Source organism: Pygoscelis adeliae, unplaced genomic scaffold (genome assembly GCF_000699105.1).
Source record: "Pygoscelis adeliae isolate BGI_AS28 unplaced genomic scaffold, ASM69910v1 Scaffold45, whole genome shotgun sequence".
Taxonomy (NCBI): Eukaryota; Metazoa; Chordata; class Aves; order Sphenisciformes; family Spheniscidae; genus Pygoscelis; species Pygoscelis adeliae.
The window spans coordinates 3,944,149-3,961,081 of NW_008825114.1; the positions used below are offsets into that span (position 1 = coordinate 3,944,149).

A 16,933-nucleotide genomic window follows, 5' to 3' on the forward strand; every position below is an offset into this window, starting at 1 on the left:
ACTCTTTCAGTAAAGAAATTTTTCCTTACATCCAATCTAAACCTCCCCTGGTGCAACTTGAGGCCATTTCCTCTCGTCCTTTCGCCAGTTACTTGGGAGAAGAGACCGACACCCACCTCGCTACAGCCTCCTTTCAGGTAGTTGTAGAGAGCGATGAGGTCTCCCCTCAGCCTCCTTTTCTCCAGGCTAAACAACCCCAGTTCCCTCAGCCGCCCCTCATAAGACTTGCTCTCCAGACCCTTCACCAGCTTCGTTGCCCTTCTCTGGACACGCTCCAGCACCTCAACGTCCTTCTTGTAGTGAGGGGCCCAAAACTGAACACAGATTTTGAGGTGCGGCCTCACCAGTGCCAAGTACAGGGGCACAAATGTACATGAGTACAGGGGTCAAATCTTGTTGTATCTGAACGCTTGAAAAGTATAAGAACGATGTGTAAAATCACATTCGGTATGTCCCCATTTGAATGGAACACCTCATGCGCATGAATAAAGAATTGCTCTTGTAATTCTATACTTTGTCATCCTCGGTCAGCACAGGCCAGTTGTGAAATTTTCGTGACACTCAGGTCCCCTGCTGTGCTGTGCCCCTTGCTCACAGAGGGCCCTTACATGGACACAGAAGCCAATCTTTGTTTTTAAAGGATAATTCTGACCCGCGAGGGATTAGCAGTGGCTAAGAGCCACAGACAGCTTGTAACGGACAGCATTTTCAGTGTTCCCAGCTGGGAATCGTGCCTTGAGCACCCATTGCTGATGCACATACATGATCTTTTGGCTACCTAAAGGTATCCCCATCTGTCTGAGTGGCATGGTTCCCACTGTAAACTGATGGGCTTTTGCCCTGCAGCATTTTTCCTACACAATGATGGATGAAATGGATGAAGAGTAACATGATGATCACCACCAATGGAGAAAACTCTTCTTTATTACTGATAATATTCTTCCTAAAACTTAATCATAATATGATTATTCTGAAAAGAGAGTACCCAAAAAGTCAGTGTTTAGGTGGATTTCAAGCTTTTGTTGAGACTTCTGGACCTTGTCCTGATTTATTTTTCAGTGTCCACAGTCTTCTGTTATACAGGACAATTGTTAACATTTCAAGCTAAAGTTGCTCTGACCTGAAAATACATATTCTTAGCAGGAACTGGAGGTTGTCTGGAAAGATAATGAAGCATGTTTCAGGTAAACCAGAAGATAGCGCTTCTTCAAGAACAACCTACGTATGTCCCTAGGAACAGGTAACACTGAAAATAGTATACATGTTAACTGGACTATTGAAAAACGTGGGGAAAAGAATCACTGGAAAGGTGGTTGTAATAAAAAACAGCCTCTGCCTCTGTTCCATGACAAATTTCACATATGAGTTTATGCCTAAATGTAAAAGACATAATAAGCTGTGAAAACTTTTCACTGATGTGAAGAATAAATGCAGATGAAAACAAACAAACAAGGAGTGGAAAAGAAATTAAGGACTTGGGAAATAAAATGGAAAGATAAACAAAGAGGGATACTGTGATCAATGAAGGTTTCTTGTAGAACGAAAAAGAATCAGTCAATAATGTCATCGTCTAGTCAGGTACCAGGCATTTGCGTTTCTGTAGTGGTACGCTGATAATGGCCAGTCATTAGGTCTGTAGTCTTGTCAGATAGATTGTATTTTACTCTTTTCTACTCATGGACGTGCAGAGTAAACAGGTTGTGGAACAAAGGCAGTAGTCTATTCTGGCTCAGTCATCAGCACAGCAGTTCCCATTTGTTAGTATTTCTTTTGGGGAAGCGGAGCGCAGGAGGAAAACCAGGCAATCGTGTGGAGTTCCCAATTGAACGTGCAAAGACTCGGACTATAGAAATTACCCGACACTTTTGAGAGAGTATCAAATCCAGGTAGATAATGAGTCTTTGTGGTGAACTCCATTCTGAAAGAAAAAACATACCTAGGGGAAATACTAACTTTGCATAATACGGACTTTACATAAAGTCCAATATGGGTGTATTACACAGAAATTATTAAAAGTCTGGAAAATCAGAAAACTACCCACAATCTTCAGGGCTGAACATTGCACAATAGCGTAGAATTCCTCTTGGAGTTTCAGATGGCTGTGTTGTGTTGTTGTTGCTGTTTATAAATTACCACAGGAGCCACCAGCTGTCATCATATAAATTTTATTGGCACTCTGCAAATATTAAATCAGCATGCTAAAATCAAGCCATGTGCAGTAACAGCTGATGCTCTGTTATGGAGAGCACACGCAAGAGAGAGGTATGCACTGTGACTCCCGTGATTCTTACTGCTTACAAGCCCCTTGCTTCATGAGACTATTTTCCAGGATTCATTTTGAGCCCAGTTGTGCCCCTTGATCGATGTGCAGAAGGGGTGCTGCCTGTGCACAGATACCTCCTGGGTTGAGAAATCAGCCTTCTCAACAGTACTCATCTTCCTGGGTCCTTCTAAATTGTACAATTTGTTACTGCCACTTCTTTTCTGCAGCACCGTTGCGTTGCTCACTTCCTTGTAAACCTTGCTGATGTACATAGGGGACACTTCTTAACTCTAGAATGGGAGCAAAATTCTTCATGTCAGGAATATCCATGTCATGAAGACGGAGGTCTGTGTTAATGACATGCTGTGCTGAAACAAAACCTGTCCTGGCCCAGAAGTTTTGCCAGTCACAATGTCACATACTGAGGAGGAGGCAACAGATGTTGAAGTAAAGGAGAATGTCTCTCGGGCTCCACTTTCTCTCTGATCTAATCGTCAGAGGTCAAAGGCAAGATAAGTTTTCCGACCTGTCTGCCTCAGTAGTAGGCATGGTGAAATCTACTGATCCCCCAGCCCAGATATGTTACATGGGGGCTAAGCTAGACCAGACCGTAGTCTAATTTAGAGAGTTAATTTTCATCCAAGGCACTTCAGTGGTGTGAGGAGCTCTGCTCAGATAATGTCCAGCTGCAGATGTCCTAGCATTAGCTCTTGTAACGCCTTTCTCCCTCCAGGAGTTGCTGCCTGAAGTCCAGGCAGGGCAATAGACTGCTTGAACGCTTCTGTACCTATTGCAGTGTGAGGTGAGTTTGAAACAGCTTTGGCAGAGGGTTAAGCGGAGGTACTGCCTTGTTCTGAAGGGCAGCTTAGGTACACGCCTGCTCTGTTTGAGCATCCTGACTGCAGGCTGCAGCCACCAGCAGAACATCAGACGAAATGGCTGGTAATAGCAATACCCTAAACCAGAAAAACGAAAATGCCTCAGAAAAGGCCTTAGAGAAACGTAAGGCTGGCCCTGACTTTTATTATTATTATTATTATTATTATTATTATTATTATTATTTTTAGCTTTTGGTCCATTCTTTGTTTTTCAAGTTGAAGTGCATTTTGTTTCATGCCATGGAGCATGAAGCACTGTAAACAAGATGATTTTGTTCTCAGTGTGGACAATCAACATTTTTATCAATATTGCAGTGGGCCAACTACAGAGTCTTCTCATCCCCATTCTTTCTTATCTGAGCAGAGGGAGTGTGCGCGGGTGTCAGGGAGAGATTTCAGAGGAGCTGAAGTTGGTGGCTGCATACCAGATATTCAAGGAGTTAGGTTTAGCAAAACAGCAAAGGCAAAATATTTATAATTCAGTATTGACGTTTCCTGTTTCCACTGGCAAGCTGCCTGATGGAGGACCTGAGGTAGCCTCAACCCCGTGCCTCTTCACATGCACCGTCCTGCACCGCACACGCTCCTGGACATGATGTGATTATGCAGCAGTACAGACTGGCAGGGAGCTTCTCTCTGAGTAGGGAATCTTGTCATCTTGCTATTGCGGCAAGGAGCTGGTACATTTAGGAGAAAGTACTGCAAGAGATTTCACCAGTCAGTAAAACACGCTAAAGCTTGTTAGCTGACAGCCATGAGGTTAGCTGTGAATATTTTGTAAATGGTGAACGAAGTACCAAGCACAGGATGAAGTACTGAGTGCAACTTCAGAGACTTTTCCTTGGAATATGTGGTTGCGCAGAATTCGATAAGAGTTTGATGTAACTCTGGCATTTGATGTAATTACAGGCATTAAAGCCGGTTGCATAAAATCCTTATGTAAGAAAATAGCCCGTACTGAAGATTTGTTTTGCTTAAGCAATTAGAATAAACAGCACTTCAATTATTTTCAAGGTAAAGCACACTCATTTGGAAGAGAGGCAGTAGGTCAAATAAAATGGCAGAAGTGTACAAACTCCACTTGGGATTGAGCTCAGTTTTCAGAGAGCTCTGCAACTATGGCTGAGTCTTGTTCTGTAAGATAGGTTTGCACAAGGAGTGCTCTGAAACAGAAGAGATCACATTAACAGCACTTCCATTGTAAGCATAGTTACACTGGAAAAGCTTTCATTACAGAAAGCATGCCACCTCTGAATGGACACAACTTAGTTGAAGTCATGCAGGTTTGCTGCTGTAACAGCATTACTACTGGAAGCATCCATACAGTGATATGGATCACACCCCTCACCTTTCTGACCCACATCATTATACTAGTAGAGGCCATCATAGTTGTGCTAAGAGCACAAAATCCTGTTAGCCCCTGGGCACAACTTATTCCTAACACAGAATTTTTAAAGGCTGAGAAATCTGATCCAATTAACACATTCTTGATTTTGCAGAATACTGTGCTAATTACATGCAACCAGTCATTGCTGGGTTAATTAAACATTCATCCAACAGACCTACAGCACTAATCTAATTAGCAATTACTACAGCTGTCATTACCTCTTTTCACCTACGTTTAAGCTGTGCAAATTCACACTAAGAATCTGGTCCTGCAAACTCCTTGCATGAATAGCTTCCTTTGACTGCAATAATGCTTCAGCACACAGAATGAGCTTTAAAAATTAGGCTGAATACTTTACAGTCCACAATACAGCTTCAGCTCTGCCATCCTTATGTGCAAAAGTCACAGTTTAGCAGTCAGGCATGTCAAAATTACAAGACTGGAAGATTTTTCTTTTTAATTGACTTGTGATCTCACTGGGAGTGTATGTAGGTCCTACCTTCAAGTGGTTGTCTGCAAGTGTCAAACCTAAAACATACTTGCATTTCAGAAAAAAAGAAAATGCAGACAAACATTCTTATGTATTCACACAGCTTTAAAACATCAGTGGTTAGAAGCCTCAGAAGATCCAGCTTTTTCAGATTAAAAAATAAAGTTGAGAATAAAGAGAAAAAAGTTGGGAACTTTGATGCTTTGTGTGCTTTTATTCCTTCGACTTTGATTAGAAATGAACCCTAATAATCACACACAATAACTCACAAAGGTTTGATAAGGTGCCAAGGTTTGAACCTTCTGGTAAGGCAGGGAGTTGTTTCTTAGCTTTGCCACTTGCATACAGCATGCTTTAACAAAGCACCAGTCTTTAGGGCTGACTGCAATCGGACGTGCCCAGTGAGGAGGAATCGGTACTGAAAAAAGCATGAGCTGTAAAGAATTACTTTGTTCTCTGAAACTATACGGTTTCAGAGAAACTGTACGGTTTTCAGAACCAACTATACGGTGGTACTTTGCCTGTTAGAAAAGCTTTTCTTTCCTTTTCTTTCCAAGCTCAGGTTTCCTTGGTCGTAACCTGAGCTCATTCATGCTCACTGCAGCCTAACACGTGAAGGTAAATTTCTGAATCTGGGTGCTAGTTCATTGCACTAGCATCCTGAGAATATCGAGCAGCATTATAAAGCTAGAATAAATATTAAGTTAAAATAAGTATTTCCTTTATTGCATTCAATACAGGGATGATAAGACCTTGACAGCTTGTTACTTGGAATGACATCATATATCATGCCATAACATACAAACAGCCTTACACAGTTTGCACATCAGTCCTTAGTGTAAAAGGATAGAGAGAAGGCTTTCTTCAGTTTTAGTATACAACTTTTATTACTTAAAAACAGGTTTATATCTAATGAAAGATAACTATATACTAATCTTCAGTTTGCTCACTGCAAGTGACCTGCAGAAGCAAACAGCTATTGCAGCAGTTCAGGTCCAGTAACAGAATTATCACTCAGATGCAATTTTCAGTAAATATTAAACATGGGCCTTGCACTCCAAAGCCATGCTGAACATATTTTTTGACAGGATATTAAGACACTTCTGATCACAGTGCAGTTCAAATACAAGGAATCATTTACACAACCCTTGAATTGACCGGCTATATCAATACTGATTTCCAGTACCCCAAAAAAGAGCTGTGGATAGTTTAAAAACAGGGGCCCAGGTCTGAGAGTTTGGTAATAACAGTGGAGCAGATTCCTAGAGGACTGAAGGAGCTGGGTTAGAAACAGGCTGAAGTCGAGTTGCTGGAAGCTGATCACTGTCTGGTGTGCCAGGTCTGCAAGACAAATCCAGGGAGAAGCAGCTGGAGAGAGCAGAGAAGCCAGCAGTTCAGCTAACAGCCACTGGTGCTGTGTTGGCTGGCACTAGACTCAGGCCTTTCCTAACAGAGAGTTTTCTTCGCTGTTCCTATAAAGCTATACAGGTATTGCCATGCCAATAAAATCCTTCTGCAGATTTTGTATCACACCAATGCCTTTTCTGCTTTAGTTTGGGTGTTGAGAACATTACTTAAACTTTATCTTGGTGTCACTGACAACGTTAAAATTCATCAGACTGGAAAACATGCATTGTCTTTCCACAGTGAATTTAAATAATAACAATAACAATCCATTCATTTATGATGTTTTCTGTGGGAGTATACCATTTTTTATATTTTTTTTCTCCTTGTACTATGTAACATTTCCAATAAAAAAAACATGCAGAGCAAATGCAGGCGTGTAGAAGAAGAGTAAGTGGTTTCTATGGCAAAATATCCTTCACAACCACTATCTAAGTGTGTAAATTGTGAGGTATATTAGTTTTCACAGAGAACTGAACTCCAGCTGGGAGCAATCAGAATGACCTTAACTGGTCACAGCTCTCTATACGCCTTACGACCGTTTATATTTTGCACTCTCCAGCCACTGTCTTGATGTAAAAGTAGACCTGTTTTTGCAAGGAAGAGACTAAAGCCTCATCTGTGTTGCCAATAGAGCTATACTGGCAGTCCCTGCAAGCAAAGGCAATGTAAACCAGCCAATACATTAGGGCTTTGCACAGATAAATCATGCTAGTTCTTCAGCTGTTGTTTACTAGCATCCTATGAACAGTGATAGGAAGGGTGGAAAATTTTTTAATGTTTTCCCTTGTTAAAGTAAGAACTCTACACATAAGCCCGGTAACCTCGTCTCCATTTCTTTAACAGCTGCAAGGAAACATCTGTTACATTTTAGGTAAAGTTATTGTTGAAGCAGAGCAGCAGTTCAAGTAGAAAGTCTACATCTTTAATATTTTTGTTTGCCAGTGTGATGAAAGCTTTAGTTCTTTGGTTTTTTCTTTGGCAAGTTCTTATGATCAAGGAGTTAAGAGGTACTTTGCACAGGTTAATTGTGCTCATGTACATTTGCATGCAAGTCTGACCACAGAGACACAATCGCAGGGTCTTTAATCTTCTGAGTCTCACATTTACACTCTTCTACAATCATGACTTCTTTGACCACTGGGACAGAACTGGTGCAGTTGAGATCCAGGCGCTTCATGGAGAACTTGCTGGGCAAGCAATGAGAGCAAAAGGTATAAAGACGATCTTCTGGACCAGGAACATGAAAGGAACTACATTTTCCAAAACAGAGATTATTCTGTACTGTCACCTTCTCACAGCTCTCATGAGTAACACCCTGAAACAGAAAGCAGTTTGAAGTTCCTGGTACATGAAAGGACCATGGACTTTGCTAGAAGGCATGAAGGAAAAAAAAGCCCCAAAATACTTTATTTTTTCTTCTCAGAACATTTACTTTAAACATGTTTATTTTTTATGTCAAGCAAGTGGTAAAACATAAGAGGTTTTAAAAGCAAACTTTAGCGCTCCTATGGGCAATTCTTAGATTGAACAACAAAGGCAAAATCTGCTTCAATCAGAGCCTTTATGAGCTGAGAGGGGAAAATCCAATAGGTGGTTTTTTCATATTTACCTTTTAGTTGCTCTTTGAGTTCTACATTTCTGACATGGTTAAGCGGTCTTACCCACTTAGCAGGACTTAAAACATCATTTTGGCCCAATGTTCTTGTATATAAACCACAAACTAGAATCAACTGTAATCCTGAAGCTTTGTCTCCATGTGGAAGAGGCATAATGTTCTTTAGCAGTTTTTTTAAATGAAAATCTTAAAAGTGCAATGGAAGTTCTGTAATCTCTTGGTTTGCAAGAATAACAGTTTCTTGTATCAGGAGAGCCTATGTCAACTCCCAAGCCATAAAAAGCTAGACTGAAGTTAGCGCTTTTATATTGGCATAACTGCAGCCATCCTGGAGAAAGCTTGCCATATTACACAACACAAAAAGTAAAATGGTACAAGTTTCTAGGCCACATTTATAGTTACATATGTCTGCCAGTGAAATAAATTTAGTGAGGGATGTGAAAAAACGTGGTCCTTGATGGACTGATTATAGAAACACTGAGAATAGATGTTGTCTTATGAGGAATATAGTACTTTTTTATCTATACTATTTGCTTGTCTTGATGTTACAATATGACAGAATGGCTTCATCTGCATGGGACAATTTACCAGTTCTCTAGCATTCTTAGCACAGAATTAGATATATGCATCAGTCTTCCAATTAATACAGCAGAAAGGAATCCTTGCTTAGCTGTAAGAAAACAGGCTTCTCCTGTAAATACTTGCCCCGGGACTCTTTTTTTATATATGCATATGTGTATATGTATATACATATATATATATATATAGGTAATTCATGTATACAAACTGTTTAGATGTATATTCATTGAATAGATAATTACTCACCGCTGCCCTGCCTGCTGAGGCTAGGTCAGAACATCTTTGCATAAAAAGAGTAAATAACTCTCTGAAAATTGAACGTGTGGCTTTCCAGCACTGCAATTTAGCAGTTTGCCTCATCAGACTAAAGCTTTTTCAGCCTTTTTCAGTGGTGTTTTTCAGCAGCTTACTGTGTGTGAGCGTTCTGAAGTGGCCCTGTGACTTAGTAAATGAACTAACCCATGTGTCTTTAGGTGCTGATTACAAGAGGCAGCAGAAAGGACATGTTTATTGGTCTTGGACACCTGTTCTTACCTGGGAAAAAGGTAGGGTTCTGCAGTTTTCTTGGTGCATTTCATTGGTCTTGATTGGCAGGACAACCTCTTCAGATGCTGAGTTTTTCTTTAACATGAAGTGGTCCCAAAATTTCTTGGCATCTTTTCTATAGGGAGGTTCAGCCTTCCTCTTGCTGGAAGAGTGGAATGGAGAGAAGTTTTCCACAGGAGAGATCTCTCTGGGTGCTGCCCAGGTTCTCAGATCTTGGTCTGCATGGAGTTCTGCATTGGGAAGGATGAATCTGGACATTTTTTTCTCCTCTTGCTTCTCACTTTCAGATGCCGTCTGTGGAATTGCTACAAAGAAGCTTGGTTCTCCCAGGGTTTCCTCAACACCTACTGGGTTTTCCCTCACCAGCGCACGGAAACTCTGACTGTCAAGCAGATTTTTGTCCAGATAGAAAAGGTGCTGAAATGGCCCTCTGCTTTTCTGTTGTGGTGAATCTCCCTGTGGCTCTGTGGCTCCAAAACATGAGAGCGCTAACAGCTGAAGAAGAAGCAGTGACATGATCCTGTAAAGTGCAACCCTGATACTATTGCAGTGAACGTAGTGTGCTAGCTTTATACAAGAGCCTGGTGTCAGCTTATGGCTGCTGTCCGTGTGTAGAGGAGGGGAGGGCTCAGGGGAGACCCTGGTGTGGCTAATTGCATTCATTTACTGTAGATTACAATTATGATAGGGGAGTTTGTGCTAATGAAACTCTGCTTTCAATCTGGATTATGTGTATTAGAAGTTCCTATCTAAAATCTATTAACCCAGGATGTCGTGGGGGACAGAAGGAGGCAACAGGAGGAAATGTTTGGATAAGCTGTCTAGCTTAGGCCTAGGAATTAAGGAAACATTTGAGGTTGTGTATTAGCATGTTCAGTGTGGTCTTCCTTGTTTATTTTGACTTTCCATTCCACAAAGCCAGAGACTGTCAAAACAGGGAGTGTTATTTCATCACAACAGGAAAAGGCAAGCTAATTAAAGTTTGCTAAAACATGAAGCTGGATCTGGAGACATCAAATCAGCCCATGTTTTTGAAAGTTGAGTCTAATTTTTGTCTTTCAGATTTGGGATATGACCCAAGGCCTGCAGCAGCACCACTGGAAACTGGCAGACTGGTGCTCACACACCCAGAGGAATCTGGCAGAGAGCACTAGCTCTTGCTTCACCTCCTTCACAGCAGGTTTGCAGCTGCTGGAGTGCAGGCATATCACTAGCCCAGAATAAAAGGTCCCAGGGTGAAGAAACTCTGCGCCCCAGATTCTCAAAGGTTAACTAACACTGCTACATCCTGTTCAGGCACCAAAGCCACTAGAGCATCCTATAAAGTTGGTAAACAAAAAGAGGATTTAAGCAAAACGTGTTAAAACTGACATATTTTATGATTCTAGACATCAATGTCTCAACAGAAATACCTGAAGACTCCTAAACTGGAGGCATCTTTTGCAAAATCATCATGCTATGCAACATGTAAGAAAAAAAATCTGATAGAACATCATACAGAGGGAAGTTTTGGGAGAAGGAAAAGATATTTTCAATAAACATCACAAACATTGATGCTAATCTGAAAATACTAAAAGGTATTTGTCATTTGATAATTTACCATTTAGGCACTCTAATCTCTACACACTCCTATTTCTACCAGAAAGAGTCTATCAATAGACTCTCAAGTTTGTAGCTAATCTGTTCATTAGTCTTGAAAACTTAGATGGTCTGTACTAGATGTATGAAGTTACTTGACTTTCATTTCCAGGAATTAGTTTATTGCCTGATAATCGAAGTAAACTAATTGACTAGCAGCATGCTTGTGGGGCACTGACTTACAGCTTTAGCACTAAGTTAGTGGAGATCTAGAGCTTTTCCTTACTGCATAATTTGCTTGAGTTAAAATTTATTCTAATCTTGAGGTCCATCCTGAGACAGAAGTGCATGGAGCTCTTGCATGGAACCCCAGCTAGAATGGGGTTCACACACCAACATTAGAGTGTATTTGTGCCTTGACCTCAGTGGGATGATCTAGAAAATACCGGCATCTGCAACAAGATCGGCTCTGAGGTGTGCCTGCAAAAAGTCCTTGCATCGTATTTACACATGCATGTGCAGCATTGGGCTGGAGCAGCAATGAGTCAAGAGGATTAATCTGATGATAGATAGTTAATTAAGTAGCCTAGAAGTGCAATTTGAATCCTCACATCCTATCTTTATTGGCCAACAAGTTGAACTGAAGGAGTTGACCCTTGGAACTACAATTCCTTGTATCGGGTGCATGTTGGTACTAGTCATTCAAAATTATTCAGCAAAGAAGGAAAACATTTTGAGTTTTCCTTCTTTTTTTCCTCTTTATTTTAGTTGCTCAGAGAGTTACAAGACTGGGCTGCTACTCAGACCTATGTATTATATTGTATTATATTGACACAGAAGAGTCTGACACATTAGGCAATGTTTTTCAAACACAAGATTTGACTGTTTGAAGCAATATATATTTTTGCAGCTCTTTGCTTCAGAATTTAAAAATATAATGCTAACTTAAACAATTTAAAGGTGATTCCTTCTGGATTATAGCAACACAATAGAAGTGTTCTTTCTGTTTGCTTTTATCTATTTCAGTTATTTTTCACTACCTTTGCCAGGCAGTGCCTTTTCTCTAAGTCTAGACCAGTGGTATACCAGCTCTTTCTATTTAAAAGTTCCAGCTGTGGTCTTGATCCTGTAATGTCTGTATTTAACTTTATCCATATAAGCAAAATTGCATTAAATTACTCACGTGTATGTTTACAGAATTGAAAACTAAGTGCCTGAAAGACGCAATTTACCTCCCTTCAAAACCTGCTTAAAAAATCCCACCACCTTCAAGGTAAAAGAGAAAAGGCTTTGAGTCTCAGTTAAATTTTACCCCAATCTGCCCTGAAAGAAAGAAACATATGTGTGTGTGTGAAGGTGTATTCTGCCCTTCTTATCTGATGTGGCTGAAGCATGGTTTGGTGCCCAGATAGCATCTTAGTTTCTACTGGAGGGTTCTCTTTGTAGCAAGAATATGAGCAAAATAATTTTATTACTGCTGTTTACAGAGAGTTCTTTCTGCAGCTCTTTGCGAAGAATAAATCACATTGCAAGCAGCAAATATGGTGCAAATGATTTAAGGATGTCTCTGTCAATGCACAGATAAAAATTAAGTAAATGGTGGTACGGGAATGATTGGGTTGCACAGACACTTCTACCTAAACTAAACTGGTATGGGTTATTGGTGCAGTGCAAATATTAACAAGGAATGTATAAAAACCTCAGTATTGGCATATATGTATAGATGTTAAGCTGCTAGTGGTATATTTGCAGTGCAATGGCACTGAAAAAAAACTGCTCAAGATCAGGATCCATTCATGGTACATACTGTTCTGTCCCATAACATACAGCAAGAAAAAAGGCCTGCCTTAGAGAGCTTCAGATGTAAAAGCACAAAATATTATTTACAGAAGGGTAGGAAAGAAGGCTGAAGCAAAGCAGTGTCAGCAAATCACTCCGCAAGTCACTCTGGGACCCAAAGGCAGAAAACAGAACTCTCTTCTCCTCAAGGTCAAGCTAGTTCTAGTTCCTGGGTTTTCTTGGAGGGTTTTACCTAAGATCTGATGAAGGCCAAAAGCAGCATGCCAGCTCTGGTTCTGTCAGGCCAGTCTAATACTGTTCCTTCATGCCTATGATAGTAAGCTGCGGCTGCTTTCCAAGAGACAAAGTTGGTAAGAAATGGGACCTGGTACATCTGGGCACAGTTTGTTCTATATTTACACATGGTCTAAATCTGTTTTGGAGTCAGCTGCCTGGATAGCGGTGCACAGGTAGTAGATCTGTCCTCAGCCTCTCAGCTCAGCCTGCATTACGGGAAGGCATCCCAGCTCAGATAGCGAATTTGGAGAATCATTCTGAAGTTAAAAATAGTATTTCTAAGTCTCTTTGTGGTGACATCAACTGCATAGACTAACACTTGACAACAGAGATTGGACTGGGCACATTATCATTATCTTCCAAATACAGCTAATCTCTACAAAAATTTCTACAGATTTCTACAAAAAGCAATGCTGTATCTTTTATAAAAACTTGTTTTCCTGCCTGATTACCCTTTCATATAAGCGTTGCACATGTTTTCACCATATTTTGGTTGTTAAATCTTGTGGCTAAATGCAGTGGTGTCTTTCAAGCAGGCTTTGATTTGCCTTCATAGCAGCAATGTATTTGGGACATTCTGTTTTCACTAGAAATAGTCACTGTGAATGTTTGCCCATCCTTTTAAAACTGTCAGGTCTATAGATGACAAGTGCTATGCAAATGCAAAGTGGTATTATTCATTTGTTTCAGAGCCGTAGTTTATACAGTCATTATGGACATAAACTGAGTAATTAATTACACTGCCAGTTGATGCCTAAAAATAATTCTTAGGCAGTGCTTGAATTACTTGCCTTCTGTTGAGCTAAATAGCCTCATCATAGCATGATTGATGATTAAATCATTAAAAATGGATTTTATGTATTATAGCCCAATTCAATATCCTATCCTTTTCGAAACACATCCTATGTAGACAAACTTGTAGCCAGATATATCTTTTACAGAACCCATATGAAGACCTCAGAACTAATGAATTAGCACTATGCAGTTTATTCTCCAATTATTGTACTTATCAAAGAAAGCCATCTGTGGTCTTTGTTTTACTGAGTTTTGGGGAAACAGGTCACATACAGGCCTCATGGGAAAGTTATTATTATGAAACCAAAAGGCTTTTTACAAGGTATGATATGAAAGGACTGACAATAAATCTGTTTAGTTTTGTACCTTCAACAGTAGATACTGTACACCATTAATTCCCCCTTTTGCTGTTCAGTTTCATGTCCGTTGTTGCATTGTTTCTTTCTTCACTCATTTTATACCTTCCTGCTCACATTTCTCTGATTCTTTTCTTTGTGCTGTAGCAACAGAACTGGAGTCTTAAGTTTCAAACTGCTGCCAAAATGTAGATGCTCACTCTTGAAAATGTTCGCGTGTGTGACCAGCAGGGCTAGGATAAGTGTCCTTCCATGTGTATTGGCCCATGTCCTCATGGCTGCAGGTATGTACACATGACGTAGTGGATGGCTTTCTTTCTATTATAATTCTCAGGCTGGTAGATTTTGGACAGGTGTCCACCTCCTGAAGCATCTCCTGAATGGTACTGGCACACATGTACTGCCTAATTGAGAGTGTACCCAATTCCAAACCCAGCCTGGGGAGTTATGTTGGTTATGCACTTGATGGATTGCTTCAGCTTGTTAAGCTGTGGGACAGTGAGCCAGGGGAGAAAGAGTCTGGGCAAAGAGGCATTTCAGTCTTCAGGAAGACACATCTTTCTTAGATTGCCGTGAATAATTTGAGAGAGCAGTGGTGATTCACTGAGGAGTTTGACACCAAGAAAATTTTTGTAGCGTAATCCAAGGAAGAAGATGCAGATAAGGTTTCTTTTATTAAAGTAAAAATATATTTAGACTTACCTGAAAATTTCATCTGTATGAATAAAATTATATTCTTTTGCTTACTGTGCTTATATCCAGTACTTCAGATACTAGATTCCTATTTGTTAGGACTACTTCTGACCGAAAAAAATACATTATCTCAACACTATAAAAATAAATAAACAAACTCTATTGTGTTCTTGTCTTCTAACCTTATACTGCTTGTGTACTGATGTAGAGGATAGTAGTTAAGCAATGGAATTAGAGTGGCAGAGTTCTCCATATTACAAGCAGCATAGCTTCTTAAAGGGTAATAAGAGAGGAGAACTGGCATTTGCATCTCTTCCATGAAGATGACTGAGGTTACTGAGGGACAATGACTTTTTTTCACATTCTCCTTTAAATCAAGAATCATATTAAAATTCAATTTTATGGACTGACAGTCTTTCTTTAATTCATTCTTCCTCTTGTATATCTGTTTGCAGATCTGTAACTTTTCTTAAATTTACTTCTCAAAATAAACAGCATTTTCTCTTTTAAAAATGGTTTGCTCACAATACAAATGTTGTTATAGAATTATTTCAGGAATAGGCTCGTGCAGAAGAAGAAACAGAATTCAGAAAATGCATAGAGTAAACAGTAGGTATATTATGCTTAACTATAAGTACCTTTCTGCTATGCCCAACACTGTTTTTTATGACTAAGAAAAAAGCTTTTGTGAGGTTATGAAACTGAAGAAATACGTATTCACCAAAATATGTTTCAGTTTTGTATTAACACACATTACAAAGTTAAACATAACAATATATATAGTGTTCTGGATACAAGAATTACAATAGCACCAGTCTTGTGATGTAAATAATGTAGAATCACAGTATTCACTGAATTATATATATAATTCTCTCAAAGCTATTATTACAATTTTAGAATGAGTGAATAAAGACTTGAAGGCATTCAATAAGTTTCAGTGTGTACAAAAGAGAACTGGAAAACTTTTCTGATTTTTTTCAGATTAAAAACTTGTTCTCCGTGAAGTTAATAACAACACATGTTTTAGAATATTTTAGTTTGGAAGAAGTGCTCCTGTGGCCAGCTGCCTATCAATTTTTTTCATAACCAATAACCACAATGGTTTTTCATAACCATTGTCTTTGAGTCAACTACTTCTCTGTCAAATTTGTTTGAAATTAGCCAACAGATTTAAAAGATACTTGACAGAGAGAAAAGGTGGTTAAAAGCGACAGACACACAAAGAGCTCACATTGCCCATCCCTGTATAGAAAACTAGGATAACTGCTGGGTTGTTTTGACTGAGCTGCTGTGTCTTGGTTCTGTTGCTCTTAAAAGGCATATGGATAGTTCTGGTGAAATAAATCCCCTGTTTATCCAGAAAGTGTGGCATCCATAGGTGAACACCAGAATTTACATGCTCCTTGTTCTTACTTTCAGCCTCTTGAAATTCCCCTGCTGATGCTGACCCTCTGAATACTGATTTTCCCCTGAGTTTACTCAGAGTCTAATTCAAAAGTATTGAAGACTGGAAAAATTCAGAATGACTTCTCAGGATTTTAGGCCCTTTCTTTACTAAACCTCTTAAAGACAACAACTTCCTATAGCAACAGAAAAAGTGGTTTATTTGTGCTTTCCCTTGTTTGAGTATGTCGTATTCTTTGAACTCCAGTATTCTAATAAAAGCTGTAAAAATCTGTGAAAAAACACTTCATTTTTAAGGACAGACAAATTAAAATTTATGAATAAATGTTTGGAACAGCCTACTGTGTTGAAAAACGATTCAGCAGCCTTTCAGGGCAGAAAAATCCTTGCACTGCAATATAAGAATTTTAGCTTCATTAGTATATTGTATTAGATCTAATGAAACCAGTAAACAAATACAGTTTGCACAACTAACAGTCTGTTGTGTACTGAAATCTTCATACTCTTCAATCACTTTAAAGTAGTTCAAATGAAATATAGAAAAGGGAAATTCTCCCCTCTTCTCACAAAAACAAACCTCTGTGATCACTGTTGTCTCAGACTAGGCATGAGTCTTTTATTAGTTACTGATCAAGTAACAAGCACCTTGGTCAAAATCCCCTCTCTGTTGATGTCATTCATTTATTAAATAATTAGGAGAGGTATTTAAATAATCTTGACACGTTTTATCAAGATAGCACCAATAAACTCAGTAGTTTTTATAAAAAGAAGGCCCTAAAGAAATAAAAGTTTTATGTCTAACCAAGCTCTCTTAGTTAATTTTTCCTGGAATTCCAGAACACAACAGCAAAAGATCCCAAGAGTGC

General features: G+C 39.4%; 1 protein-coding gene across 1 annotated transcript; it reads right to left on the reverse strand.

Moving 5' to 3' along the window:
* Positions 1-7,404: 7,404 nt before the first annotated feature.
* CER1 (cerberus 1, DAN family BMP antagonist) lies at positions 7,405-9,714 on the reverse strand. Its single transcript, XM_009328061.1, has 2 exons — positions 9,154-9,714; positions 7,405-7,740 (listed from the first exon to the last, which is right to left on the reverse strand). The coding sequence occupies exons 1-2, from the start codon at positions 9,679-9,681 to the stop codon at positions 7,447-7,449; spliced, it is 822 nt and encodes a 273-aa protein (XP_009326336.1). The 5' UTR covers positions 9,682-9,714; the 3' UTR covers positions 7,405-7,446.
* Between the last annotated feature and the right edge of the window lie 7,219 nt (positions 9,715-16,933).

Excerpts from the sequence above, each read along its gene's own strand:
- CER1 (XM_009328061.1), bottom strand. The coding sequence starts at position 9,681 with ATGTCACTGCTTCTTCTTCAGCTGTTAGCGCTCTCATGTTTTGGAGCC. Across the intron at positions 7,741-9,153 it reads GAACCCTACCTTTTTCCCAG|GGTGTTACTCATGAGAGCTG; the intron begins GTAAGAACAGGT and ends TTTCTGTTTCAG.